This window comes from Amblyraja radiata, chromosome 7 (genome assembly GCF_010909765.2).
Source record: "Amblyraja radiata isolate CabotCenter1 chromosome 7, sAmbRad1.1.pri, whole genome shotgun sequence".
Lineage (NCBI taxonomy): Eukaryota > Metazoa > Chordata > Chondrichthyes > Rajiformes > Rajidae > Amblyraja > Amblyraja radiata.
Genome location: NC_045962.1, coordinates 70,941,912 through 70,968,184, shown reverse-complemented (window position 1 = coordinate 70,968,184; position 26,273 = coordinate 70,941,912). Strand labels below are relative to the sequence as shown.

Below are 26,273 nucleotides of genomic sequence, written 5' to 3'. Positions count from 1 at the left end.
TAAACTCACTAAGGTCACAGTGAATATGTGCAAAATCAAACAGCACTGAAGCTCAATTTGAACCAAGGTTGCTCCAGCTATGAGGTAGCAGCTCCACCAGTTACATCACTGTGATGCCCTCTACACTTTAGTATTTACTACCCCAGAATAAATAAAAGAACTCCAGCAATCTCATGTTTCCCATTGCACCAAATATTCACAATGCTAGATTATTAACCAAATTGAAATTCCGCAGCTGGGAGGGGTGAACATGGAGAGGAGGTGATGGGAAGAGTGCAATGACCAAATGTGGGACAGGCCATCCATATGGTACCAGAAGACATCTAAAATTCAAGCAAAGTACAAAACTTCACTTGTATACTTTAACTACTTTAACACCATGAGAGACAATGTTCATTTTCACATGTTTATGATAAAAGTCATACTAACCATCAGTAGCTGTGCATCTTGATGCTAATTCCCAGAGCACAAGTCCCACTGAATACATATCTATCCTAAGGAATGCATCACGCTGGAAGTTTATTGCACCTTCCAAGACCTCTGGAGCCATGTATCTTCTGGTGCCAACCTTGAAAAAAAATGGATGTACATTTATTTAAAAATATCAAACGTACAATCTTTAGTGAAAAAAGCACAACTTGCATTTATTTATCTTGGCAACTCCTCTTGGCATTCACAGGACTGCCTATTATTTTTTTAAATGTAAACATAATCTTGTAGCAAATATAACAGCTAATCTAGACAAAAAATTATTCCATGAAGCAAAGAAGCAATATTATATCTATCTTAATGCAAAATATTGCAGATGTTGATATTTAAAATAAAAGCTGCTGGAAATAGTCTTGACATCAGACTGTTTCTGCAAACAGATAAATAGTGTTAACATTTCAGGTTAATGAACTTTCATCAGAACTGGGGAAAAAATTGAAATTAAACATGTTTGCACAGAAAAAGGGCACAAAAAGAAAATGGGTTTATTTTGGATGTTGGTCACTAACCTATCCCCTGAAATGAAGATGGGCAAGTATTGATTGGCAAAAATGAAAAGAAAAAAAATTGATGAGTGAATTTCTGGCAAATAATAGCCAAATGTTATGGTTATAGACCAATCGGAGATAGAAGTTGTCAGACAGCTTGCACTAAATCTCTGCAAGGTAGAGATCTGTTTATTAAAAAATAGCATCACCCTTGTGAAGAGGTGGAAGATTGCAACCTTCACTGTTTCGACTAATGCAATCAACTCGACGAGCACAAACGGAAGATCATATAGAACAAGTTGTCCTACAACTTTAGGCTGTGCATGCCACACGAAAGAAGAAGACCCTTGTGAACAGTTTTTCTGACAATATTGTCACTGGTCACTTTTGAGTGGACTTACAAGTTCAGAAGAGGGTAGACATGGAAACATTGACATCAATAGAGCAAAATGTCAAAAGGCAGGTCAAATTCTGAAATAGGGATAAATTGTCCACTGTGGAGTGAAGATTTCTTGCCAATAAATGAAACAAAGGTACAGGAAGGCAAGAAAAGTTCAACAGTGCATCAGATTACGTATTCATTGAGATAAGAACGTAGAGGGATGAAACAGATATTAATCAATCTGAATTAGATGGGAAGCCAGGAAGAGAAAAAAAATCATGAATAGGGTTAAGATTGGGAGAAAGAGACAAGTTCAGAGGAACGTACAACTACAAAGATCCCAGAAAAGTTTTAAAATTCAGGAGCTGAAGCTTCGACATCTCAAACAGGAGGGGGTGGGGTGGGGTGGGGGCAGTGAAAGGAAGAGAAAATTTGTTATAAAGATGCAAAGGATAAATTTGAAACATAGACCAGAACAGCTGTAAGAAAAAAAACAAGTAAATGCAGCTGATGAAAGGTCAACACATGGACACGTCAATGCATGGCATTAAGAATGGGTCTCAGGAATATCTTGAATATACCCAAAAGCGTGAATGGATTTGAAATAAGAGTGGTGGAATTTCAGTTGAAATCCATTTGGAATAAGTTGGAATTGGATTAATTTGCTAAGGAAAGAGCATGGCTATGAAAGCAGGTTGGGTAAATACCCGACCAAAAATAAGATAGGAAACAGAATGAAATGAAGGTGAACAACAAGGGACAAACAGAAAACCTGTTAGAGAGAGGACCAAAGTGTTCTCAAGGTGGTCAATGTTAACGAGAAGTGCCAGTGAATTAATGAGTACACCAAAAACAAAAATAAAAAAACTGAGCATGCCGGAGAATTGAAATAAAAGCAGGAAATACGAGAAATACTTTGCAGGTCAGACAGTGGAATGAAACTAATGTCAACTTTACACATACATGCATTTTTATGTCACATTTCCACTATATATTCCAAAAATTGAAAGGGAATGTCATGTTTCTCACCATTAACTCTTATATTCCATCTTCCCTCCCTTCACCATTTTTTTGTCCTTCTTTGCCAAGCTCTAAAATGCACTCAGGCCTGTTTCTGACTGTTTTTGATTTTAAATTATCTTTAATTTCACCAGTCATAGAAACATAGAAACATAGAAAGTAGGTGCGAGAGTAGACCACCAGGTCCGTCGAGCCCGCACCGCCATTCGCTCATGGCTGAACACTAAACAGACACACTTACCCACAAACAGTAGACACAAGACACAGAACACAAGACACTACCCTCCCCTTTATACCGCTATCACCCCTCTCCACCCCAAGAACCTCGTGATCTCCTGGGGGAGGCAAAAAACCGGATAAAAACCCAGGTCCAATTCGGGAAAAAAATCCGGGAAATTCCTCTCCGACCCCAATCCAGGCGATCGACACTTGTCCAGGAGATCACTCAGGTCTTACTATACTAACCATACCTAGGTCCATATCCCTGCCCTCTCCCCGTAGCCCCTATCCCCTTGGCAGCTAAAAAACCATCTATTTTAGTCTTAAATATATTTAACGTTTCTGCTTCCACTGCTCCCTGGGGCAGTGAATTCCTTCAGTCAACCTTCAATTGAATACATTTCTGGCTGGAATTTTGTGCTTTAGTTTTAAAATGTGTATTCTTTCTTTAAAAGCTAGCCAAGTGTATTATCACACTTTTAATGTGGCTTCTCTATCAACTATGAATGAATGGCTAAACCACATTCATTGTTTCTTTTCTTTGGATTAGAGTCAATAGACACTAGCAGTAGCCCTTCGAGTCAGCACCGCCATTCAATGTGATCATGGCTGATCATCCACAATCAGTACCCCGTTCCTGCCTTCTCTCCATATCCCTTAACTCCTCTATCCCTAAGAGCTCTATCTAACTCTCTTGAAAGCATCCAGAGAACCAGCCTCCACTGCCCTCTGAGGCAGAGAATTCCACACACTCACAACTCTCTGTGTGAAAATGTTTTTCCTCATCTCCGTTCTAAATGGCTTACCACTTATTCTTAAACTGTGGCCCCTGGTTCTGGACTCCCCCTACATATTGGGAACATATTTCCTGCCTCTAGTGTGTCCAAACCCTTAATAATCTTATATGTTTTTATTCTTGTTTCTTGTATTAAGTCCTGGTTTCAGATGGAATTACATTACTTTCAAACTCAGAACATTCTGTCATACTGCAGTCATCCTTTCCATAAAGGATCTCTTATGACAAGATTATTATTCTCATTGCACAAAGAGATTGAAAATAGGATTTCCTCTGATTCCTTAATATATTGATCTAATAAACAGAAGGCTTGTCTTCAATAGGTAGTCAAGTTTAAGAATTGAGTTTGCACCAGATATATATTTGTAACTCCTTTAAAAATACTTAAAGCAAAATTATCACTCACGAGTAGGTATTTTGAACACAGAAATTCTTGATTAAATCATGATTTACTAACTCATAGGTAGACAAAAATGCTGGAGAAACTCAGCAGGTGCAGCAGCATCTATGGAGCGAAGGAAATAGGCAACGTTTCGGGCCAAAACCCTTCTTCAGACTGATGCAGGGGAGGGGGGGGGGGGGCCGGGAAGAAGAAGAAAGGAAGAGGAGGAGCCAGAGGGCTGAGGGAGAGCTGAGAAGGGGAGGAGACAGAAAGGGTTACTGGAAATTGGAGAAGTCAATGTTCAAGCCGTTGGGGTGCAGACTGCCCAAGTCTGCTCCTCCAATTTCCGGTGGTACTCACTCCGGCCATGTAGGAGGCCCAGGACAGAAAGGTCGGATTCGGAATGGGAGGGGGAGTTGAAGTGCTGAGCCCCAGGGAGATCAGGTTGGTTAATGCGGACCGAGTGGAGGTGTTCAGCAAAACGATCGCCAAGCCTACGCTTGGTCTCACCGATGTAGATCAGCTGACATATAGAGCAGCGGATGCAATAGATGAGGTTGGAGGAGGTGCAGGTGAACCTCTGTCGCACCTGGAACGACTGCTTGGGTCCTTCAATGGAGTCGAGGGGGGAGGTAAAGCGACACGTGTAGCATTTCCTGCGGTTGCAAGGGAAAGTGACCAGGGAGGGGGTGGTGCGGGTGGGAAAGGAAGAATTGACCAGAGAGTTCCGGAGGGAGCGGTCTTTGCGGAAACGACGGGGATTGTCTGAGGTGTCTTGAACATAGGTCGGGAGGGATTTAACCAGGGGGGATAGGATGGAGTCGAGGTATGTGGAAATAAGTTCGGCAGGGCACGAACAGGCAGAAACAATGGGTCTACCAGGACAGTCAGGTTTGTCGATTTTGGGGAGAAGGTAAAATCGGGCCGTGCGGGGCTGGGGAACGATGAGGTTGGAGGCTTGGGGGGGGGGGGGGGGGCAGGGAGCCGGAGTTGATGAAGTCAGTGATGGTGCTAGAGATAGTGGCCTGGTGCTCGTCTGTGGGGTCATGGTCCAGGGGTAAGTAGGAGGATGTGTCCGAGAGTTGGCGCGTGGCCTCAGCCTTGTAGAGATCAGCGCGCCAGACTACCACGGCACCTCCTTTGTCGGCGGGTTTGATAACCCAGTCTGGGTTGTTGCGGAGTGAGTCGATGGCTGTACGTTCAGGGGGGAGAGGGGGGGAAAGGTTAGAGTGAGACAGGGGAGTGGAGAAGTTGAGGCGGTTGATGCCCCGCCGGCAGTTTTGAATAAAACTAACTCATACCTGGCCGTGGGTGTCACCTGCCGACTTCCCAGCTTCAAATCTCAAAGCCAAACCAAAATCTCCTATACATGCAGTGAGATTATTTTTCAGCAGCACATTTTTACTTTTGAAGTCCCTGTTCAGACAAGAAAGAAATACATGTCTATCATGTTTACATCTCAATTGTGCATCTAAATTAGTTCATACACAATGCATGATTTTTTTTAAACAAAATCAGTAGCTTGCATAGGCAATGAAGCAGCCATTTAGTACACTACATAATTCCATAAACAGTGTCAAAATTAATTACTATTGGAGGTTTGATTAGGTGGAAAATAAATGTTAGCTAGAAATTGCAATTCATTTTTAATTGCTTATTAACCTGCTGCTTATTAACATCAAATAGATCATTTGAACTTCCATTTATCAAGCATACCGGTGGGCAACTGCAGGCTTGTGTCCGTCTTTTAAACCAGGTTTATCTTCATGAAGATATGCTAGTCCTCTAGCCAGGCTCTCAGCAATATGGCATAATTCATTCCAAGACAGCACATTAGCTTTCAGATAATCTGTCAGAGAACCCTGAAAGCGAGACAACAAAAGCAATTTTGGAAAATCCATAAACGGATTTAATAAAACTGATAGGAAATGTCAGTGAAGCAAAATAATACAAATGTTGGAAATTTGAATCAAAACAATATTCTGTAAATACGCAGAAAGTCAGACAGTAGCTCTGTCTCACTCCACAGATAATGTTTCACGTCAGTAACCTTTCCTCTGAATGAATATGCTGGCGGTGCGACATTAAACAACAGTGCCCTCCATAATGTTTGCGACAAAGACCCATCATTTATTTATTTGTATGTACTCCACAATTTTAGATTTATAATAGAAAAAAATCACACGTGGTTAAGGTGCACATTGTCATATTTTATTTAAGGCCATTTTTATACATTTTGGTTTCACCATGTAGAAATTACAGCTGTGTTTATATATAGTCCCCCCCCCATTTCAGGGCACCATAATGTTTCGGACACATGGCTTCACGGGTGTTTGCAATTGCTCAGGTGTGTTTAATTGCCTCCTTAATGCAGGTATAAGAGAGCTCTCAGCACCAAGTCTTTCCATCACCCTTGGAAACTTTTATTGGTGTTTATTAACATGAGGACCAAAGTTGTGTCAATGAAAGTCAAAAAAGCCATTATGAGACGGAGAAACAAGAATAAAACTGTTGGAGACATCAGCCAAACCTTAGGCTTACCAAAATCAACTGTTTGGAACATCATTAAGAAGAGTGCACTGGTGAGCTTACTAATCGCAAAGGGACTGGCAGGCCAAGGAAGACCTCCTCAGCTGATGACAGAAGAATTATTATCTCTATAATAAAGAAAAATCCCTAAACACCTGTCCGACAGATCAGAAACACTCTTCAGGAGTCAGGTATGGATTTGTCAATGACCACCATCCGCAGAGGACGTCATGAACAGAAATACAGAGGCTACACTGCAAGATGCAAACCACTGGTTAGCTGCAAAAATAGGATGGCCAGGTTACAGTTTGCCAAGAAGTACTTAAAAGAGCAACCACATTTCTCGAAAAAGGTCTTGTAGACAAATGAGACAAAGATTAACATATCAGAGTGATGGCAAGAGCAAAGTATAGAGGAGAGAAGGAACTGCCCAAGATCCAAAGCAGACCACTTCATCTGTGAAACACGGTGGTGGGGATGTTATGGCCTAGGCATGTATGGCTGATGAAGGTACTGACTCACTTATCTTCATTGATGATACAACTGGTGATGGTAGTAGCATAATGAATTCTGAAGTGTATAGACACATCCTATCAGCTCAACTTCAAACAAATGCCTCAAACTACAGCAAGACAATGATCCCAAACATACTGCTAAAGCAACAAAGGAGTTTTTCAAAGCTAAAAAATTGTAAATTCTTGAGTGGCCAAGTCAATCACCCGATCTGAACCCAATTGAGCATGCCTTTTATATGTTGAAGAGAAAACTGAAGGGGACTAGCCCCTAGCATAAGCTAAGCTAAAGATGGCTGCAACACAGGCCTGGTAGAGCATCACCAGAGAAGACACCCAGCAACTGGTGATGTCCATGAATTGCAGACTTCAAGCAGTCATTGCATGCAAAGTCATTTATACAACAAAATACTAAACATGACTACTTCATTTACATGACATTGCTGTGTCCCAAACATTATGGTGCACTGAAATAGGGGGACTATGTATAAACACAGCTGTAATTTCTACATGGTGAAACCAAAATGTATAAAAATGGCCTTTATTAAAATCTGACAATGTGCACTTTACCCAGAGCTGCCATGTTTTATCAGAGCATTTCAGTATTCTAGTACCTGAAAATTAGTATTTTGTTGAGGAAATCAGTATTTTTACGCGGTGCCATTTTGCTGAAAAATGTGTTTTTTTTAATGTGCGGTCATACCCATGTAAGAGTGCAAGAATGCATAACTTTGCTCCCAATTGACATATCTTCTATACACCTTACTTGACAGTGCATTCATTGCAATCTCTTTGTATACCGCTGTTTGAACAGCTGCTTCCGAGCTTTTAGCACCAGATGATGATGTAGAAGTCATTTTGCATTTTTAATCCCTATTCTTTCTAATCTTGTAGCGTCCCATCCCTCGACTCGCAACAGCTTCGCATCCACCACGCCACGTGGTACATAACGCACGCGAGCGCCCGTGAAGCCCCGACCAAAGATCAAAGCCGTAGTACCACGGCCGGTACAGCGGTGACTCGTTGTTAAGATTATCTATGTCCGGATTTTTAAAAATTCCGTATTTAACAACGCAAAATCGTACATCAGTATTCTTATCGCATTTACGTACAAAATATGGAAAATCCGTACTACTTGGCAGCTCTGTCACATGTGATTTTTTCTATCACACAATTCAAATTGTGGAGTACAGAGGCAAATAAATAAATGATGGGTCTTTGTCCCAAACATTATGGAGAGCTCTGTAATTTTGAAAATGTTTCTCAGAAGCTCATATTTTTATTTTATACTTTCCCTATTTCTGCTTTGTAATCAATTCTAGTTCTTCAATTTTGGGTAAATTTATAAATCACACTTTCCAGCAGATGATGAAATTGAGCCCAAGATAAACTACTTTCATGAGTAAAATGCTTTGTGTTATTTTCTTGAATGTATGATAAAGGATCCCAATAATTCTAGATTAGCTCCAGACCTTCAAATAGAAAATAACAATTCCACATGTTGCAATGTTAAACACTACGAAAGTAAGATGCAAGCCAACATGTGTTAGATTTTACAGTACTTCCATAATATTTCGTCACTACTGATTAAAACAGCTAAAGCAAAGTTAAATAAATAAATAATGTGCACAACACATTACATGGGCAGTTAGATTTGGATGTACTAGACAATCCGTGGTAATAGTACACTTTCAACAAAGTTAGCTTTGAGTCATATTTTGCATTCAAACTCATTTGCACACACTTAAAAACTATGAAATAAAATAGTAATATTTTGCTTTTGCATTGAAACATATTCCTTCATATATAATGGTAACTTGGTGCAGTTATACAAATAAATTTATCACAATAAATGAGCAGCTTTAAAAGAGAGTGATATGAAGGGTTTAGAAGGATATCGGCCCAGGCTTGCATCCGACCAGGATGCATCATCCATGGTCAGTCATGAGCGAGGGGAGCCTACTAGAGGGATATAGGCCCAGGCAAGTAGGGCTAGACCAAAATGCCAACTTGGTTGGCATGGACAGGGCATGGGTTGAAGGGCTTGGTGTTTCTGTGCTGTATAGCTCTACTATGACTTTATGAGTGCTTACTCCATCATGCTAGTAACACAAAGAACTAAGCAAATATAGGGAACTATGTTAGCTTTATTGGCAAAGTCAGTTTATTAGAAAGTAAATATTAAAGCATGCCAAAATGCGATGATTAATGCCTTTCTGCAAAAAGTGTTCAGTTTTAACAGCCTTCCAAATGTGTCGCTGACAGATAGAATCTATCTATTGCGTTTGGCAGAGTCAGAATTAGCAGAAACCCTTTGGAAATGAGGTAACCAGCACTTCCCTCCGGGGATGAATAAAGTTCTAGCGTATCTTATCGTATCATATCGTACTTGAAATTCCTCCAGCTTTTGTTGTGTTTGTCTTATTGTTGCACTTCTACCTAACAATTAAAAGTACTTTTGTGATGGAAAAAGATCAAGTTTTCCTGAACTATATTTTAAACATGTCACCTGCCTATCAACATATACTCCAGTTCCAAAGCAAAATTTGTAATTACCTATTTTACGTGATATGTCCATTTTTTCAGCATTTACCAACAGTTCATTGTTAAACAGACAAAATCTTCTAAGCAATTGTAGACGAGGAGGCTAAGTATTTTCATCGTTATATAACTTTGTTTCTGAGAAGCTTGGCAAACTAACAATCTGAATGTGCATACGAATCGCATAAACATAAACGTAATTTACCTTTTCATGGAATGAAGATATCAACCATAGCTCCATGTCAATATTTGAGCCTCTTTTCTCTGCACCAAGGAAGTCTAAAATATTTTCATGGTTCATTCCAGGTAAAGTGTATATTTCATATTCATTTTGCCAGGACTGTCTGTCCTACAAAACGCAAGCATCATAGTTATAACATATTGCTGAAAAAATGGTCAAAAATATAAATATTATGTTAAAAAAGTTATTGCCCATTCCCCTAATTTGTGAGAAGTGAATAATAAAGCACTGTACCTGAATTGGGAATATTTTCACTGCCACATACTCATTAAGTAGTTGGGCCTTCCATACACAACCAAAGCGTCCTCTGGCTTTGACCTCCAGTAGCTGCAGAGGTTTCAGACTAAGCAATGGAGAAGGTGGTATTGGTCCAGGGTCCTACAAAGCAAGGGTTCAAACTATTTCTTAGAGCAAGTTAACAATTGTACTCATAAGCTTTAAAGTGAAGGAAAAACATCACAATTCATCTGATAAATGGGTTTAAAAGATTTCTGCTTCATAGGTTTTCTTGAAGAACAGAAGAAAGCCACTTTAGCAATTGTCATGCTCATCCTTTGAACTTAAAAAAAAAATTTGAAGATAAATAGTTATACAAAATTATGATTTTACTTGAGGTTAAATTTACTGCATTCTATCTAATTTACTTTCAGTTTTCTCTTGTGAGCATTTTATTTAAGAACTAGATAATCAGCTAGGGTATTGATCACTTAACCTCTTCCTGTGGACATTGAACTTTGTCTATGGAACTGATGCACTATAATGCTGAGAACAATTTTCTGCACTCTCTCTGCCCTTTGTTCTATTGCATTTATGTATGGTATATTACATTTGATTGCATTTATGTATGGTATATCTGATTTGTTTGGCTACCATGCAAAACAAAGTCTTTCACTGTACCTCAGTGCACATGGCAATACCCAATCAGTATTCTTCAAACCTGTGTTTCTGGCTGTAAATATTTCCTATATTATATAATGGGTTTTTTTTTTTTTAATCAAGCATCATAGCACAATAAGTTTGTCTTTGGAAATAATCAAATAGATTATAAATTTCCCAGTTTATTGTGTGTTTTGTTATTTTATTACATGTATGACTGCAAGGCAACAACATTTCATTCAGACCGAAAGGTCTGAATGACAATAAAGGATACTTTACTTTACTTTATATTCAATGTAATGTAAGGGGGTAAACCAAAGATAAGAGATAATCTTTCACAGCAGAACATGAGTATACTGGAAAATAAATCCCATTAAGCAGTTTCCTGCACCCTCACTACCTCACCATCACCAAACAAACCAGAACACGAAAAACTTACACAATACAATCCTTAATAGCAGAACAATTTAATTCAAGAGTTAATGGAAAACGCTAATAAATTTCAAAAGGCCTGAACAATTAAAATAAGATATCTCAAATGTTTCCATTTTTCCATTTTTGTCACATAAAAATGTTATGGATAATGCTGAAAAGTTGAACAAAAACTCAGTGAAATATGATAAATATAATTTATGCATGGCACAAACATTTTTTTAAATGGCAATACACAGCTAATCATCCCATGCTCCAATCTCTTAGAACGGCATCATTTAACCTGCTAAATTTGTGCTAAATTAATATTTACTAATTAAACAATCAAAAATATTTTCAAAATTACAGCAGAGGTGTTAAAGGGTATATTATGAATGAACTGCTGTAAGAGAGTTTCAGAACAGAAAACTGTAGCATTATAAAACAGTGCAGGTGAATTGAAAGAAATAATCAGCTATGTTCACCCAATAGTCTCTGTTAAAAAAAAAGTATCAACATTTACAGAACAAATGGTTTAATGCAAAATTATCATTAAAATACAACTTTCCTTCGTGAGATATAAAAAAGTGAATGCGTACATAATCTAAATTTTAAAAACTTTAATCGTTCCAAGTTACCTTACCTCTATCTCTATATGAAAGGCATGCTTGAGAAAAGAAAAGCAAAAGAAATTACCGTTTGGAGAAAGCATGAAGCTGAAACAGATAAAAGTATTTTAAGCAAATGATGAATGATTTGGATGGCCAAATTATGTACTTTCACTACCATTTGTCATTCTGGTCAAGTGTCTGGCCCAAGCTAATTTGCAAACCCATTTCATAAGTCTACAACTTTAAATCATGGCATAATAGTGTTGGGAGGTTCTCACACTATATCAGACTACAATGATGCACTTTCCAAAGTGCTAGAACCATTAAAACTACTCAATTGTTGTGTCTACAAGATTACCTTAATGGCACAATTAGGACAACTGAGACTCATTAATATAGATTGAAAACAATCGAAATGCTGCCCAAAAAGAAACAAAACTACAGCACTGGCAGTTCACTAATAAATATTGACTTCAGACAGTTTAAATTCCATAAAATATAATTCAAAAGTGATAACTGTGCTTTTGATAACTCCAAAATTAAAATGCAGTTACTGGCACAAGCAGGTGCTTGTCAGCAACAGTCACAGTAGTGGCTGAATACCAATTTGGTGGAAAAGATCTGGGCAAAAAAACATGAATGAGTCCTCAAGATAAAAAAAAAACTTTGTATAAAAAAGGGGTGGCCCTGCAATGTCAGTCTAAACCTCCATCTGGAGTGATTATGTAACACTTTATTATTTGACTGCAGCTGGTCCTCTTTCAGTCTGAGATTGGTGTATTACTTTGATATCTGTCTTAATAATAAATTGTGAATGCAGAGCTGGTATTTCAGAAACCAATTTTGACTAGCTGGACTAAACTGTAGATAGCTTTTTTTACAGAATGTATTAATTGATTGCAACGATTATTTTTTTATATCAACCATTCTCGGGATCTGCACATTTCTGGTATGGGTGTAATTTATTGCCAATCTTGTTTTTAAATTGCAAATTAAAAAAACGCTTTAGACACCAGTTGAATGCTAACCATCCTGGTGAGAGACTGGATTCATACTCAAATTAGGATAACTATAGTGCCCTAATTTAGTTTATACTATAATCAACTTTGTCACTTTCCCCTCCCAACTCTTTCAGGCATTGTAATTCTCATATAGCCACATTACAGAGCCAATTTACTGTGGATGCTAGGAATATCCTGGCTTGTTTATTTAATCGCTTTTTAGTAGTTGTCACTAGGTCTAAATACTGGTATTCCTTTCCCAGCAATAATGTAAGAATAACTTCAGCAGTAGGAACAATGGTTCAAGTTAACCGCTCAAGTTAACCATCCATGCGAGTACAATCAGGGATGGACAATAGATGCTGGCCTTGCCCGCTGTGTCCAGAACTTAACAAATGAAAAAGTTGTGAACTCAGCAGGAACAAAAAAATCAACACTCTGAAACATAACCATGAACCACAATTTCAGTTCAGAGGAGTTAAGTTGGGTTAGCTAACTTTGGAACATAGGAGGCAGAAAAATACTTTTTCCCATAACAGAGATACCTCAAAGAGGGCACAGGTAAAAGGTATGCGGGAGGAGTTAGAGGGGATCCAAGGAAGATTCCTTTTTGACCAGGGCAGGTGTTTTTTGATTTGGAATTTGCTGCCTTAGAGGAAAGTGGAGGCAGACACCCTCACAACATTTAAGTATCTGGATCACACTTGAATTGTCAAGGCATGTGGAGGATTGCAAAATGGGATTAGTATTGATGGGTACTTGGTGGTTAGCATGGATGGTGAACCAAAGGCTTTTGTTACTTTGTTGTACAACTTCATTGTTGAAGCATCATCAGAAAATAGGTCATTATCTGAGCAGAAAAATAAGAAACGAGCCAAATCATAAAGTACAAGAAAAGAATTAGATTTGGTGATAGATGAAATAGAAATATTAAATTTTATGCTTTAAAAGCTTTTTTGAACTAGTTAGAAAATTGTAGGTATTAAAACTTTAAGCATTGATAGCAACGTCTAATACTGTTGCAATTTCCAGTCATGTGGAATGACATAGCTTATCTTTCAGGGTGTTTAGAGGGTTTTGAATGGTAAGCATTCTAGGTTTATGTGCTTTCATGCGTTTGAAACCCATGTCCATTGGTGTGTGTTTTTGCATCACAGTCTTTGGAGAATCTGTGGAACTAACAAAAATAATTCCTAATTTTCATGTTTAAATTTGCTTGGGCAGTTGCTGTCTGATTAAGTATTGGAAGCATCACAACATTTTAGTTGAATATCTGTACCAATAAAAAAGTATCAATTTAATCTTCTAAACTAGTTCTGAATACTTTACTAGATGCCCCTCATCGACTAAAACCTTTTTTTTTTAATCACTTTGCCGCAACAGAAATTCCTGGGGAATCCTTCCCAAGAATCTCCAGAGCACCAAAGTGATAGAGTCTCTTGATGTGACAGGTATGACATCACAACAGACAATCAACCTAGGTATTTTATGGCCAATATTATTTTAAATTTGTACATTAAAAAAAATTAAAACTTTTCCCCTGCTTGTAATATGCATATTTACAGCTGCTTAATCTGAAAAAGGACAATTGTATGACACGTGCTTTGGGACGAATGAGTAAATTCAATAATTTAGATAATGAGAAAGATTAAATAGAAACATAGAAAATAGGTGCAGTTTTAGGCCGTTCGAGCAATTCGATATGATCATGGCTGATCATCCAGAATCAGTACCCTGTTCCTGTTTTCTCCCCATATCCCTTGATTCCGTTAGCCCTAAGAACTATATCTAACTCTCTCTTGATGTTTAAGAGTGATGGTTATATCATCATTCTAAAAATGCCAAACCAAAACTTGGAGTGGTGGTGTACTTTGCAATTTGGGCTGGATCAGCTAGAAAAACTCGTCAGACTCAATCTACACCACTCAACTTGTCAAACTTCCTGAAAGATAAATATCCAATAACACATATAAATACTAAAATGAGCAAATCACTTATTTAATGGGATTTCCAAGATAGCTAAGTGGAGAATGCAGAGAACTTTCAATAATGAAGAACTAGCATTAATAAATTTAGGGTTCTTCTTTGCTGCTTGTTTAGGTTAAGTAGCATCCACAATGCAAGTGCACAGTCGATTGAATGTATGATAAGTAAAATGGATGGGAACTGAACGATTTCTCTTTTCACACATGACAAATTTAAACTCCCAATACTCCCCAACTCCTAAACAGCGTGAATTAACGACATTTACAAAGACAAAGCTGGAATCAAATTGTTAAGTCTCTTTATTTTAAAGGCAACAAGCAAAAGGACAGATTGGAAACGTCATTTAAATCCTTGTTACTTTTAAACCCTCCATTTTAAAAAAATGAAATCCCAATACATTGTCATATCAATAACTTATCAACTTTTCCTAGTTAGCCACATAATCCTGATTGATCCATACCTTGAGCAAAGTTATGTTTGCTATTGTGTTATAATTTAAACACATTTTTGCAAACATAGTTCTAAGCAGCTACTTCAAATGTATGTGCTCTCATGGACAGCAGAGGGCACTAAGATCTTACAATTGTAATCCTAACTTGCCCATTAAGGACTAAATACTGGAAATTTGACACGAGGCAATTTGAATGTTACTTTTTGCCCATCTGCTCCAAGCGCTTTGAACACTAGAACTAATAATTTTCCTTTAGAATTGCTGTTGGATTCCATTATTTTACTTTTATTTGTAATTTGTATTTATTACTTGTACTTATAAACATATTTATTACCGTATCCGACGAAGGATATGCTGGCTTTGGAGAGGGTCCAGAGGAGTTTTACAAGAGTGATCCTAGGAATGAGTAGATGAGCGTTTGATGGCACTGGGCTGATATTCACTGGAGTTTAGAAGAATGGGGGGGGGGATCTCATTAAAATGTACAGAATAGTGAAAGACTTGGATACAGTGGATGTGGAGAGGATGTTTCCACTGGTGGGAGAGTCTAGGACTAGAGGTTATAGCCTCAGAATTAAAGGACGTTCTTTTATGGAGATGAGGAGAAATTTCTTTAGTCAGAGGATGGTGAATCTGTGGAATTATATGCCACAGAAGGCTGTGGAGGGAAAGTCAGTGGATATATTTAAAGCAGATAGATTCTTGATTAGTACAGGTGTCAGTGGCTAAGGAGAGAAGGCAGGAGAATAGGGTTAGGAGGGAGAGATAGATCTGCCATGATTGAATGACGGAGTAGACTTGATGGGCTGAATGGCCTAATTCTATACCTATCACTTATGATTTGGCACTACTTTGAGTTGCACTGCAATCTTGCACCATTTTGCTGTTTTGGACGTCGTATTTATCATTACCATGCATACTGTTTAATCTTCAATGAACAATAAATTTCATTGCACCCTGGTGTATATGACAAGAAAGTAATCTGAATCTGAAACCTTATGCCCCTGTCCCACTATTCAAGTTTGTTTTATTTCAAATTTAGAAAGATCCATTTCCTGCTCTTTAATTAATTTGTTCAGTTCTGCTGCTTCAGCTTTCAAGTGGCATTAGTGCCATTATTACTCTTGATATAGCCCAGCAAGATTAAACTAGGATGGAAAGATATGGAACTATTATGAATGTGTTGGCCCGATATATGAACATATATACTTAATGTTCATTTATCTCATTCTATTTATTCTTACCAATTAATGTTGATTCTGCTCTAGAGGTTGGGAAGAAATTAAGTTAGCTTTTGACGAGTTCTTTTGATATCAGTAAATTACATTAAATAATCAATTAACCAATTCAATCCAACTTCAACTATTCAGTGAAATTCTACCACCAGATTCAGTCTTCTCCCCTTGTAGCATTCCAGAGTTATTCCCTTGACAGTTCCCTGATCTGCTCTGCCATCACTACGAACTACTTCCATTTACATTGAACTAGCCCATGTGAAAACCGGAGATACAACTGCTGTCCTTATAACTCTTTCATTCCCACTCTTGAGGGACCCAAACCACCTTTCCAGGTAACAAAGCAGTTCATTTCCTCTTCTTCTAATCTTGTGTTCCACATTTTCTGTTCACAATATTGGAGAAACTAAACTCAGTTGGGGTGACTGCATTGCACAGCACCTGCATTGGGCTCTTCAGAGCCTTCTTAGTGTTGTTTTATCACCTTCATTCTTCAGCCTGACTCTTGTTCCTGGCTTCGTCCAATGCAAGTCACAGAATCAGTCATACAGCATGGAAACAGACCCTTTGGCCAACTCATCCAGACAAGATCCCCACCTTGTATTCGTTGGCCCACTTACCCAGCTGATCTGATTCCCAGTTTCTTCATTTGCATACCCTGACATGCTGGGCATTTTCTACAGCACTGCATTTCAAAGCATGTGTTTTTTTTGGTTGTGTAATATTTCTACAACTGCCCTCATTTCATAACTCTTAAACCTCCTTTGTGTTCTCTGTAACCTATAGCTGAAATTAATTCACCTCCAGCATCACAACAAACCTGACTTCACTATAAGAAATATTATCTTTGCTCTAATCATCTCTCTCCCAACTTCGTTGCAATTTAACATTAACTTGTTTTTGCTCTCTCAGAGCCAACAAAAGGTCTTCAAACTCAAATATTAACTATGTTGTTCCTTCCTGACCTGCTGTGTTTGCAGCATTTTCTGTTTTTATTTCAACTATATGACATCAATTCATACAAAACAAAAGTAGCCATTAGCCACATTGACTAGGTTTTACAATGCAAGGAGGTTGTAACCAATTTTAACGGCTCCTTTCCTTTGATATCTTTGAAATTTGGTTATTCTTGATTCAAAGAACAGGCAAAAGAATGCAAAAGGCCAAGTTTTACAAGTGAGAAAATTAATGAAGACATGGGCACAGAAGTAAAAAAATATTAATTCTAGTGCAGAAGTGGTCAGTGTTACCACGAAGCACATGAATTTGTAAAAAGTTCAGAATGTCAATACTTTTTGTATATGTTAGTAATTGAAGCTGTACAGAAGAATTACTGATAGATATTCTTGTCAGGCCCAGATCCAAGTCAGATGCATCATGCATACAATTATGTAAAGGTATACTTACAGCCTTCTGCAACCAGAGCATGCAAAAATGAAGTGTCACAAGAGAGTTTGGAGCCATACCTGAGTTGGTACAAGTACTGGTGGATATGCCAACTTGTGGTGTCTATACATCCAGAAAGAGAACAACACAACCACTGCAAATCCCATAATGGGTACCAGTGAATAAAGTAAAGTATTGAAGAGCGGTGGCCTCATTGTAACAGGATTTGATGTTGCTGTGGAGGAAGAGAGAAAATAAGGGGTTTCTGGAAAACGCAACAGTCATGTCCACAAAGAAAATTCTAACGATTTAATTACTTCTAGAGCTCTCAGCACTGAAGTTAACTAGGTTTTAAACTATTCAAAAAAAGGCAAATATCACATTTCACACACTGTGCATGACTTCAGTTCTAATTAAATTACTAACCAAATGTGACCTTCATATTTAACGAACTGTTTAATTTCAATTTAGATTAAGAAATATTATTGAAAGCAATGCAATTCAATTAGCATCAATATGCATAGAACAATTCAAACAAAACAATTCATCATCAATTTATCAGACACGACGAAAACTAATGACACAGGGAAGTTGTCATTTGGCTTACCACGAGTGTGTTGATCCCAAATAGCTACCCAAGCCCAACATCGCTACCAGTACCGGATCCGTCGCCCTGCAGACCAAGGTTCTTCAAGCTTTTTTTTTTGCCTCTACAATCCTTTCAAGCGGTGACTTCCAGACACAAACCAACTCACTGGGTGAAAAGACTTTTATCTTCCCTTTAAAGCCAAATGCCATAAAATCAATGTTTACCCTTTGGTGAGGGAAACAAATATTTTCTAGTTACCCTATCTAGGATTATCTTTTGTTTAACTCAATTGTTTCCTCGCAACAACTTTTGTTCTCCCACTAATAGCAAACCTGACTATCCAATATTTCCCCATGGCTAAATTTTCCTCCTGAATCACCTCTGCACCAGCTCCATTGTTCCTGTAAATTGGTGGTTAAAACTAAATCAATTGACTAACAAGAGTTGCATAACATTTTAACACAACTTCCATACTCTTATATTCATTCTTTGCCTCAGCTAATAAACAGAAGCATCTTGTTTGCCTTTTTAACCAACTGTGGTGTCCTGCTGCATTTCAAAGATTTGTGCACATTTACCCCAAGGTTTATTTTTCCTCCTCTCCTCAATTGTGCATTTCTTTGCCTTATTGCAGCTTCCAAAATGTGTAATTCTATCCAGCAATTTTTAACTCAGTCAACCAAACCATCTTCAATTCCTGCAGGCCAGTGTTCCTTGTATCAACCATATAGATTTTATTTTCCATTATCTGCCCAGTTCTACATCATGCACCCTAGAGTTGTCTAAGTCAGTTATACGACAAAAAGCAAGGTAATGAGATATGAACTTTGGGGAGCCCCGAAGAGATTAGCCTTCCAGTTGCAAAATACACACATCAACCGTATCACTTGGTTTTCACCCCCGAGCCAAATACTCTCGCATGAATCCCACCATAAGCTTTGACATGCTGACCAGCCCACTAAGTACATGGGACTTAGTCAAAGGCCCTGCTAAAATCCATGAAAACTACATTAATTGCATATCCTTAGTAACCACACTTGCTACCTTCCCAAAATAGTTTGATCATTAATCAGATATGACATTCCCTTAACAAATCCATAATTACCAGTGCTCAATTAATCTTCACCCAACTTTTATAACATCCATCAGAATTTATTGTGTATTTGAGCAAAAAAACTAAATGCAGGAAGAGCAGGCAGTGAAGAAAGCTAATGGCATGTTGGCCTTCAATGCGAGAGGATTTGTGTTTAGGAGCAATGAGGTCCTACTGCAGTTGTACAGGACCCTGGTGAGGCCGCATCTGGAGTATTGTGTGCAATTGTGGTCTAACTTGAGGAAGGACATTATTGCTATTGAGGTTGTGCAGCGTAGGTTCACCAGGTTAATTCCCGGGATGGCGGGACTGACATATGATGAAAGAATGGGTCGACTGGGCTTATATTCACTGGAATTTAGAAGGAAAGAGAGGGGATCTTATAGAAACATATAAAATTCTTAAAGAATTGGACAGACTAGATGCGGGAAAAATGTTCCTCATGTTGGGGAAGTCCAGAATCATGGGTTGCAGTTTAAGAATAAGGGGTAGGCCATTTAGGAGTGAGATGAGGGGGAAAAAATCACCCAGTTGTGAATTCATGGAATTCTCTGCCACAGAAGGCAGTGGAGGCCAATTCACTGATGTTTTCAAGAGTTAGCTCTTGGGGCCAAGGAATCAGGGGATATCGGGAAAAAGCAGGAACGGGGTACAGATTTTAGATGATCAGCCATGATCATATTGAATAGCTGAGCTAGATCAAAGGGCCAAATGGCCTACTACTGCACCTATTTGCGATGTTTCTATGTTTTTAAAAGAATTCAGCACAACAGGCAGCACCTGATACGATCTGTTCATTCCCTCCACAGAAGCTGCCTGACCTGAGTTCTTTAAGCACTTTGTCTATTGATCAAGATTCCAGCATTCTTACTTATTGATTTTGTATTTGCTTTTGAATGGAACATAAAAATAGGAAAGAATGTGAAGATTTCCCAAATATTGGTTCCAAATATAGTTTCAACTCTTCCTTCAAATTTTGCAAAGAAAGAAAAGCTTTTAAATAGATAATTTTGTCTTTCTGAAGAGAAAACAAGGCCCCAGATTTTCTAGATATTTTACAAATAGATCTTACTTAAACACATTTCACATGACAGTTGTACCCAAACAGATAATTGCACACCAATTAAATGTGGAACTGAACTTTAGCATGAACATGTGAAATACCAATTGTTTTATATATATAATATAACAATATATATAACAATATATATAACAATATATATAACAATATATATATATATATGTATGCATGTGTGTATATATATATGTGTGTGTGTATATATATATATATATACGTATATATATATATGTATTCAGTTGTACCCAGTATTACTGAAATCAGAAGTAGTTTGTTCCAAAATTACACAAAGGAACCAAAAAAATTAAGGTTATCCCAAGTGATTCAGGACCTGATGTTTCCAAATTGTCTGAGAAGTTCAGTTTTCTATTAATTATTCACATCATACTCTTTTTCAAACAGCCATTAATATAAATAAGATAACCAATCAATATTGTGTATCTTCTACATCCTATCTTATGGATAATGTAACCTAGTTCCAAACATTAACTTACAACTTGAATATACGTAGTCTGCTGTACAATTTCCTATATTTAATCACACAGAAATTCAGGGGAAAAAAAGGAACATTCAGCCCATGGTCTAACAAATATATACAAAAGCCCCTGGATCTGTCCATCCTTTTTTCAAGCTATTCGTTTTTTCCAGTTACAAGTCCAACAAATAATTATTCCTGGGTAGACACAAAATGCTGGAGTAACTCAGCGGGACAGGCAGAATCATTGGAGAGAATGGGTGACGTTTTGGGTCGAGACCCTTCTTCAGACCCATTCCTTCTCTTTAATAATGGTGCCTGTGTGTGGCGACTTTTTGCCAGCAGCTCAACGGAAGATTATTTACAGCTTCAATCAGCTCACCTGGATTAGAAAAACGGCAGAAATTGGCGCCGTAACGGACAAGCTACTAGTGCACTTGAATGCACAAGCGATAACGCGATCTCCCGCAGCTGCGGGAGCCTCTGACTGCAAGCGTTCCTCGATCGCTGGAGAGCACCCAACCCGACGGAGGATCACAGGTACTGTACCTGGAATCACCGAGAAGACCTCCAGAGCCGACGGGCAGGATCTCGCAGCAGCAACGGCTCACCCCCAGCTCCCCAGACTCAGCAGTCCAGCCTGAAGGTTTCTCCATCCATCGCATGGACCTTACACGGGCATCTGGGAAAGGGAGAGGAGGGGGCGTCTGCCTCATGGTCAACTCTGCGCTGTGCTCGGACGTGGCAGTCCTATCCAACTCCTGCTCTCTGCACCTGGAATACCTGGCTGTGAAGTGCCATCCCTTCTACCTACCGAGGGAATTCACCTCCATCATCCTGACCGCAGTCTACATCCCTCCCCAGGCAGATATCGATCTGGCACTGGGGGAGCTGCACGCCATGGTCAACAAGCACCAGACGGCTTACCCTGAGGCATTTACCACCATAGCCGGGGATTTCAACAAAGCCAACCTTAAGAAATCGCTCACTAACCAACAGCAGCAGTCAGCCTCTCCTGCAGCAGCAGAGGACCAAACACCCTCGACCACTGCTACACGACTATAGAGGATGCCTATCACTCTATCCCTCGCCCTCACTTCGGTAAATCCGACCATACTGTGGTGCTGCTTCTTCCTGCCTACAGGCAGCAATTGAAGAGCGCACCCCCAGAGGTGAGGATTGTACAGAGCTGGTCGGGCTGGGGGGGGGGGGGGGGGGCGGGGGCGGGGACGGGGACGGACGGACAGAGGAACAACTCCAGGACTGTCTGGAGTCTGTAGACTGGGCAATGTTCAGGGACTCGGCAACGGACCTGAATGAATACGCCACAGTCGCTAGACTTGATAAAGAAATGTGTGGAGGACTGCATCCCAACAAAAACCTTCCAAGTGTTTCCTAACCAGAAGCCTTGAATGAACCATGAGATCCACACTCTTCTGAAGTCCAGACACCGGGCATTCATGTCTGGAGATACAGAGGTCTACAAGAAGTCCAGATACGACCTTGGTAAGGCCATCAAAAAGGCCAAAAGGGACGGATGTTTGGCAACTGTGGGGGGACTTGAATGCAATCACCTCCTACAAGGCGAAATCAGGAGGCAGCTCAAATGTCAGCGAAGCATCACTCCCTGACGAGCTCAATGCGTTTTACGCATGCTTTGTTCGGGAGAACACTGATGTGCCTTCCCTAGCCCCCATTCGCCGTGATGGTATTTCGGTCACAATCACAGAAGCCGATGTCAGAGCATCCTTCAGAGGGGTGGACCTTCGGAAGGCGCCTGGACCTGATGGTAGACCCGGGCGTGTTTTAAAAACCTGTGCAGACCAACTGGCTGGAGTTCTTACGGACATTTTCAACCTCTCACTTCTGAGGTCTGAGGTTCCCACCTGCTTTGAAAGGGCATCAATAATACCGGTGCCCAAGAAGAGCAAGGTGACGTGCCTCAATGACTATCGGCCAGTGGCACTAACAGCTGTGGTGATGAAGTGCTTTGAGAGGCTGACCATGGCGCAAATCAACTCGGACCTCCACAAAAACCTGGACCCACTGCGGTTCGCTTACCACCACAACAGATCAACGGTGGATGCGATCTCACTGGCTCTCCACTCCGCTCTGGACCACTTGGACAACAAAAGCTCATATGTCAGGCTGTTATTCATTGACTACAGCTCGGTATTTAATACCATCACCCCCTCCAATCTGGTTACCAAGCTCTCAGATCTGGGTCTCTGCGTATCCCTCTGCAATTGGATCCTCGACTGCCTCATTCACAGACCACAGTCTATCCGTATTGGTGGAAATGTGTCATCCTCGATAACAATCAGCAAGGGTGCACCTCAAGGCTGCGTGCTCAGCCCCCTGCTGTACTCACTCTATACTCATGACTGCGTAGCCGGACATAGTGCGAACTCCATCATCAAGTTCGCCGACGACACCACTGTTGTGCGATGTATCACTGATGGGGACGAGTCAGAGTATAGAAGTGAGATCGACCGATTGACCAAATGGTGCCAGCACAATAACCTGGCCCTCAACACTAGCAAAACCAAGGAACTGATTGTGGGCTTCGGAAGGGGTAGGATGGGGACTCACAGTCCCGTTTATATCAACGGGTCGATGGTGGAAATGGTCAAGAACTTCAAATTCCTGGGCGTGCATATTTCCAAAGATCTCTCCTGGTCCCAGAACACTGATGCAATCATAAAGCACATCAGCGCCTCCACTTCCGGAGAAGATTACGGAGAGTCGGTATGTCAAGGAGGACTCTCTCGAACTTCTACAGGTGCACAGCAGAGAGCATGCATCGTGGCTTGGAACGGCAACCTGAGCATCCAGGAGCGGAAAAGGCTGCAAAAAGTTGTAAACACTGCCCAGTCCATCATCGGCTCTGACCTCCCTATCATCGAGGGGATCGATCGCAGTCGCTGCCTCAAAAAGTGTGCCAGTATCATCAAGGACCCACACCATCCTGGCCACACAATCATCTCTCCGCTGCCATCAGGTGGAAGGTACAAGAGGCTGAAATCTGCAACATCCAGGTTCAGGAACAGCTGCTTCCCCACAGCCATCAGACTATTAAACACAGCTTCAAACAAATTCTGGACTATAACAGCCTCTTGCTGTGTGTGTGTGTGTGTGTGTGTGAGTGTGCGTGTGCGTTCTATGGTATATGGTCACACTGATCTGATCTGTATTTATGCCTCCAATATTCTGTTGTGCTGCAGCAAGCACGAATTTCATTGTCCTATTTGGGACACATGACAATAAACTCACTTGACTTGACAAGAGATGCAGCCTGTCCTGCTGAGTTACTCCAGCATTTTGTGTCTACCTTTGATTTAAACCAGCATCTGCAGTTCTTTCCTACACACATAATTATTCCTGAATCATTTTAAATGGCTTTCTTTGCAATAAATAATAAAATGTCAGCTAGAGACAAGAGCTCCTCTGAATTTTGGAAAATAAAACTCTTTTCTATCACCATTCATTTCTTTGAAAGTAGAAAGGGTAACTTTTGAACAGACTAGCAATGTCACAATAACATTAGATAAATTCTGTTTTCTGTTTTTTCTAGAAACGTCCACAGAAACTACAATACGAGATAACGCAGCTATAAATCTTATCATCCAACATTTACGACAACACTGCTGATCAAATCCAGAAAATATAAAGCACCACCCAACAATCCAAACCTAGATTAAGTAGTTACTTGGCAACATGATAAAGTATATACAAATATTTTGGAGAAGTAACTGATGCCAAACACACATTAAAACTAACCTAGGCCACAAACAACCAAAAATAAAGCAGCTAGATTTCCAGAGATGCAGAATGCAATTTTGAAATTAAGGGTTCCCATGATTTGTTTGATTATATCAATTACTTCAATCGTTTATCTGAATTGTTTCCAACTTATTAGGAAGACCTTCGGGATCAAGAACGACAACACCTCTGTAACCATTGCGGAGTGTGGGATCTGCAAAAGCTACCACAGGTGGATGAGAGGTTCTGTACTTCATCTATGGTTTTTGCTCGACTCCCAACATGCTCCCATATAAACTTTAGATCTTTGCTATCTTCTGGGATGCTTCTTAATTTTGAGTGATCACAGAGTATGAATCAATGAGCGTGTTACGTTTCAGAGAGAACATCCTAGAAATCTACCATGATAGAATATTTGATTGAATTTTAGAAGCTGGTATTTTATGTGTAGAGAATGGAACCCACCCTTTAAAGATGCCCAAGCATAATTTAGGCCACAATACTGGGATTATTATTTGGGAAGGACAATGATGCTGGTGCACTTACCTACCAATTAATTTGAAGGATGTTGCACAGCCAGTATGACAGCACATGCTTGAGCATTGAGGTGCCTGCTACAGCTATTCCACGTCCATGAAGTGTTCAAGAAAAGCGTGGTGCCCTGCTACCAACCAGTAGCAGTTAAATCCACCTTTTGGGAATGAGATGGAACACCCCCGTTGGGTGGTGCTGCAACAACAACCTCTCAATGTCCATAAAACCAAGAAACTAACCGCTGACGAGAAAGGAGAAGTTGGGAGACCACATGCCAGTTTCCATTGATGGGTCGGCAGTGGAGAAAGTTAGTACAGTAAACCCTCGCAATAACAGACCTCTTTATAATGAATTACGGTTATAGTGGACCGAATCAGTTGTAGACAAGAGTTTGTTGTTTCACGGAATGACCACCAGGTGGATGAAGCAATTCTTAGTTTAGTTTTAGAGATACAGGTACTGTACATTGATGTTGCTTCTAATGTCCTTACTACTGTACAAATAAAAGTGTTTTAAATACTTCAGAGAACTACTCATTAAAATAGCATTTTTCTACCACTTTAGCTTGGAGTAGTTTAGATACAGCGTGTATACACCAAGTCCGTGCTGACCAGCGATCACCCATACACTAGTTTTGGACTGCACACTAAGGATAATTCAGTGTGCAGAATAGAACTACCTCCTCCCACATTGTAAGATAAATACATTGTGGCAGCGTTGTTTTCCCCCTGGGAATGCCCCTCCTCCCCCCACCACTGCAACAAGTTGCAGACCTGCAGCCCAACTGGCTTCCTTGAACTACCATCCCACAGACCCAGGCCTGACCCCAGACGCTCTCCACAATCGTACAGGCTCCCTAGTTCACTTCCCGGCACACTAGTCCCCACCCAACACACTAGGGACAACTCACAGTGCACAGGATAGACCCAGACACCTACAAAACCCACACAAGCTCAACAGCCAACCAGACCACAAACCTACACTTCTTGCAATGCGGGAGGAAACCTCAAACCCTGGAGGAAATCCCACGCCGCCACAGGACTCACAAGGACAGGATTGAACTCGGGTCTCTGGTGCTGTAAGGTAGCAAATCTACTGTGACGCCACTGTGCCATCCCAAGGTATCATTATATGTTTTATGCCATTTACTGTTTATTGTCTAGAGTCCTTTTATTGCCTGTATGAC

At 39.9% G+C, this 26,273-nt stretch overlaps 1 protein-coding gene across 2 annotated transcripts in view; it reads right to left on the bottom strand.

Annotated features, from left to right (window-relative positions):
* Positions 1-26,273, bottom strand: part of acvr2a (activin A receptor type 2A) — a 114,049-nt gene that overhangs the window by 8,711 nt on the left and 79,065 nt on the right. The window contains exons 4-10 of one of the 2 annotated variants that reach the window (XM_033024712.1): positions 17,637-17,791; positions 11,530-11,553; positions 9,834-9,977; positions 9,564-9,707; positions 5,493-5,638; positions 5,078-5,192; positions 430-568 (exon numbers count right to left, since the gene is read on the bottom strand). In XM_033024712.1, coding sequence (XP_032880603.1) covers positions 430-568; positions 5,078-5,192; positions 5,493-5,638; positions 9,564-9,707; positions 9,834-9,977; positions 11,530-11,553; positions 17,637-17,791 — 867 coding nt within the window. The remainder of the gene's footprint in view (positions 1-429; positions 569-5,077; positions 5,193-5,492; positions 5,639-9,563; positions 9,708-9,833; positions 9,978-11,529; positions 11,554-17,636; positions 17,792-26,273) is intronic. The other variant, XM_033024713.1, reaches the window with a different exon arrangement.